The following is a 5000-nucleotide window of genomic DNA, read 5'->3' as shown; positions in this document are numbered from 1 at the left end:
CGCGACCCAATTTTTTTAGCGTTCAAGTCAATTCAATGCAATTCTTTAAATGTAACCAAGACTCGAATGACTGGTTGCACGCTATCTATCTCGCATAAACATTCAGATTGTATCTATGACGACAGATGACACGGAGTTCACTAGCCTATCAAAATAAAAGTTGTAAATTGTTGCAGGAAAAGTTGGATTTTTTTTTTTTAGAATTACGTTTTTTTTTACACCAAGGCTCCGCGACCCACCCATGACCCCTCCGCAACCCACCAGTTGAGAAACACTGATATATCATATCATATATATCATATCCTGTATACACATGCTCAAGGTAGCAATGGGATGGAGCTGATGTACAGTAATGCAACCGCACATCAGTACAGTAAAGAATACGATGTTAATTCAACACTTAGAGAGTACTCTTGGACCAAACACACTCTACAGTGTATTAAATCGACTCTCTACCTGTCGAATTAACACTGCAAAAGTTACTGTGAAGATTCTCCGAAAGTTCAGAGAAGGTCTACTCAGTATGGGGACCTGCCAACTGCTACAGTTGCTACATTTACTGTGCTTAGACACACACACGGCGGGTTGCACTTTTCATACATGAAAAGGGGGATCTTCTCCATGGTCCGCCATTTTGAATTTCCAAAAATAGCCATTTTTAGCAGCAAAAATGACTACTTGGACTATGCTGGAAAATATTTGTTTATTACTTAGTAAACTTTCATGTAAAGATCAAATTTAAGCATAGTTGCAGTACCTTTTTCAGTCCCACCAGGAAATCGCGGGCATTTTCTCAAAAAATCGCGGTCGGAATTGCCAGATGGTGCACGAGGATTTCCAGAAAATCGCGATAAAAGTTGCGGAGCTTCTTACTGTGTTGTTGCGATTTTGTTGCGGCATGAAGTGAAAGGTGCGATTTTTGTTGCGATTTTTAATGTGTTTCCCCACGCTTGAAAGTAAAGAACACTGCCACATTCCAGTCCTCTGGTGTTTTTATATTATTTCCATTTTTATATTATAATTTTGGTCCATAAGCAAAGCAGGGAAGCGGCCAGGGCGAGTTTTTAGCCAGAATGCCGTGAAGAGTTCCATCTCTTTCATGCTGCCATTACGACACCCTTCATTACAATGCTGTTTATGGCCGTTTGACTCTGTTTTAAATGTCATCACCGTTTCAAATTGTAAGCATACAAACTTCGTATCATGTCGATATCCATTCCTGACTTAAACAGTGGATACATAATTAACTATTTAGGCGGGCGGAATTGGGCATGTCCACCCAGTTGAAGAGGGTAGCCTAGGCTACGTGGTGACAGAAACTCTTGTGACTGAAATCCTGATGTGAGTCGTCTGCTACACATAGCCTGCCTGTGTCGGCGTTTAATTTTCAAGCTTGTCAAAAGCAACACAAATAAAAGCAGAGGGAGGGGTCGCTTTCGAAAGAAGGCATAGGCCTAGGTTTTTTTTTTTGTTCTCCCGCGCCGTCAGCCGGCTTTAAATTAACGGCTGATGATCATCATTCAATGTAACGAGGATGGAGTTCACAGATTTCCTGTTGTGAAGGGTGCTTGCTGAATAATGTTCAGAAATTATATTAATTTTGGTGCTCTTTCTTGTGAATATAAAAGACGACGAGATTGTTATCTAGGCTATAAAACACCACGTCGCCTGCAGAACGGAGGTCTCAGCTGTCAATCAATACCGTCAATCGCGCAAGGAAGAGAGAAGGAGAGGGAGAGACAGAAAGTAGTTTTCCAACTTACTCCCACAGCTTTCCAACGTGTCTGCTCTGGTTTTATTCATGTTCAGTGTTTCTTGCCCGTTTGACCGCGCCAGGTTAAACGAAAGTGATTTGACGACACGGTCACCACGGTCAACCAAGTGCTTGTATCCAGCCATAGCCCAATTTGCGCGAAAGAGATTACTATATCGGCCAGGCACGCACGCAGCATTCACAATGAAGGATGGAAATTACTCCTTTGTTGTGGACAAGGCATTTGCGCATCTCAATTCGGAGGGAAAATGTTGCCTTCTGTATGCGCACAAGTCAAACACCAAAGTGGTCCAGCAGGTGGACCGCTTTAGAAAAAAGAAAACATCTTGTTGTAGGAGCCCTATCCTACTTGGCGTAATGTAGATGACTGTCATGAAGTGTTAATTATATATTTATGTAGGCCTAGCACATTTTAAAAATGTAGGCCTATTGGTTATGCCAGACTAGTCATACATTTCCCCTCCTGTGACCATGCGAGCAGACGCGCAATGAGAACATGGCGTTTCCTACATTCGTATTTATTAGTTTTTTCCCCCTCACCGACAACTTTGTACATGCATAGTAAAGTGCTGGGACTGATTGCTAGGTTACTTTTTATTGTATTTTTTTATTGTATTATCCTTTTTGAAAGGAAGTTTGTCGACGTCAGTGAAGTCAGCGCAACATGGATTGGTTCAAAGTGTTCAAAGTTGCGGGAAATCGCGGTGATTGGTTAAAGTTGCGCTCTCGCGCAGAATTCGCGGGAATTCATTGAAGTTGCGAAAAACGACGCGATCGCAACATCGCGATTTCCTGGAGGGACTGCTTTTTTGACCATTTCCTGCACAGGGTCCCTTTAAGATGTGAAGGCTAAAAACCTTACAAAGTGTAACACCCTCAGCCAGGCCTGTCTGATCATGCATGATTTCCCCTCTTTTCGTTTTTGGGGTTATCAGCAGGGTGCCTTCACTGGTATGCAAGAGCACTGCAGCACCCCTCCACGTATTAATATTACGTTGGATAGTGGAATCATTCAACATCCTGTCTTTATCTACCAACGCACAAACACTGACAGGCACGCACGCACACACACACACACACACACACACACACACACACACACACACACACACACACACACACACACACACACACACACACACACACACACAAACACGCAAATATGCACACAGATGCACGCACGCACGCACGCACGCACGCACGCACGCACGCACGCACTTACCCACAAACCCGCCCATAAGTGTTGATTAGGTCATTCAGGGGGTCCAGGAATCCCTGTGGGATTAAACACAACAACACAGCATGTTATAATGGCACTATGAAATACACATTCAACACAGACACTACACTACATAATAGTCATGCTATGACTGCTCTGACTTTGAATTTAACTGGAGTTCTGTAAATGACAACAAACCCAACACTGTGAGTTTCAGGGCTGACATGAGATCCTTGCCTTGGTAGGTAGACAGTCTTGGACATGAAATGTACAATTATGAAATGTACATTACCATGGTAGGTAGGATGCACCTATCCTTATTTCTTCACATAGGCCCATGTAAGTTTGGATGCCATTTTTCTCTTAACAAATGAAATAATCACTGAAAAAATGCCTTGTTCACAAAATGTTTAAATTTGTCTGGTGATCTGAAAAGCTTAAGTGTGACAAATGTGGCCATGCTGAGGCCTAATCGTAGGGCACTGGAGTACTACGCAGGCAACCTGGGTTCAATTCCGGCCCAGCTCATTTGCCGATCCTTCCGTCTCTCTCTCCCCGCTCATTTCCTGTCTCTCCTACACTGTCCTGTCAACAATAAAGGCATAAAAGCCCTATTTTTTTTTAAAAGTGTGACAAATGTGCAAAAAAAATCAGTAAGTGGGCAAATAGCTTCACACAGCACTGTAAGGTCCTTACAGGCTGCATTCACTGCAGACCCTTACAGCGCCTTGATAGGTAGACTACCTTCGACCCTGTAAACTAACCTCACCCACACTCACGTCTCTTTCTCTTGTCAAATAAAACACAACTCCAGACGACAAAATGTCTCCCTTCTCCTCTTTCTCTGTGTTTCTCTCTACCCATTCTTTCTCTTTTTTTTCCACTGATATTGATCCGTCTGCAATCAATTTCCCTGCCTAACACGCGGGGGAGTGATTCATTGCTATTCTTCCAGGCCTCGCATTGCAGCGCAGCGCGGCGTCCTCCCCAGTGCTACAACAAGGCCAATATGTTTTTCAACCCCCCGGTCGGCGTGTTGTGTTTGCATTTGTAGCCGCGGCGACACGTCTGACTGATGCTGCCAATGGCAACAAGGGAGGAAAAGGCTACGACGCCGATGTGTGACATGACGAAACAGAGGGACAGCGGTCCAAGGCTATCACACTAATTTGGCTTAGATTTAAGGGATGTTTTTGAGGCAAGATGCCAGAGTCCTCACACACACAAAGTGGTGGCTGCACATTACTCCCACAGTCAAGCAACTTCACTGGCTCCCAGTGAAGTCTCGCATTACCTACAAAATCCTACTCCTCACATACAAATCACTCCATGTTCCTGCTCCCCAGTACCTCTCTGATCTCCTCAAGCACAGTTCCCAATCACTGTTCCTCTCTGCCAAATGTATTTGAAGGTAAATCTGCATTTTTCTCTATTTTCAGAATCTTATATACAGATTGTGTGGCTTGCACTGTGCTGTTGTTTTTCGGGGGTGGGGTTTGACTACCCGGGCTCCGCCCTAGCGGTGACGCAACACCTTCGGCTCAGCTACACACACTAGGGCCAGGAGCTTGGGTATGAGGATTCCGTTCCCTCCACAGCGGGAAACTCCACCCATTTTGTCTGGAACCAATCAAATGAGCATTTCCAACCGTCCTGGGTAGAGGCGTGTTCAAGGCAGTGACGTGGTTTAAGCAGAGACGTTCTTTTGGGACTAAGAAATGTTTGGTTTAAACTTTGGCACAGCCCTCAACCAGTAGCAAACCGAGGGAGGCGGGTTAACCAGGCCATTTGGAAACACTAATCGTTATAGTCCTGGTCAGACCAGAATCGCAGTACATGATCTGAAGTCTATGAAAATCAGGCAAACGACAGTAGCTGAGGGGATTTATTCAGGAGCCTGGTATGGACTATACTGTAGTGTGGTGTAGTCTGTGGACACACGTAGAACAGTGATTCTCAAAGTGTGGTCCGGGGACCACTAGTGGTCCGCGATAGAGCTCAGGTGGT

The 5000-nt window shown here is 44.6% G+C and overlaps 1 protein-coding gene across 1 annotated transcript in view; it reads right to left on the bottom strand.

Annotated features, from left to right (window-relative positions):
- The window catches only part of LOC134447647 (thromboxane-A synthase-like), a gene marked incomplete at its 3' end in the record, with an annotated part of 100831 nt that overhangs the window by 24989 nt on the left and 70842 nt on the right, over positions 1 to 5000 (bottom strand). Inside the window, exon 4 of the mRNA XM_063197216.1 lies at positions 2997 to 3049. Coding sequence (XP_063053286.1) covers positions 2997 to 3049 — 53 coding nt within the window. The remainder of the gene's footprint in view (positions 1 to 2996; positions 3050 to 5000) is intronic.

Source organism: Engraulis encrasicolus, chromosome 4, assembly GCF_034702125.1.
Source record: "Engraulis encrasicolus isolate BLACKSEA-1 chromosome 4, IST_EnEncr_1.0, whole genome shotgun sequence".
NCBI classification, from domain to species: Eukaryota; Metazoa; Chordata; class Actinopteri; order Clupeiformes; family Engraulidae; genus Engraulis; species Engraulis encrasicolus.
Note: the sequence above shows the minus strand (reverse complement) of the source record. Positions and strands in the feature narration are given on the sequence as shown.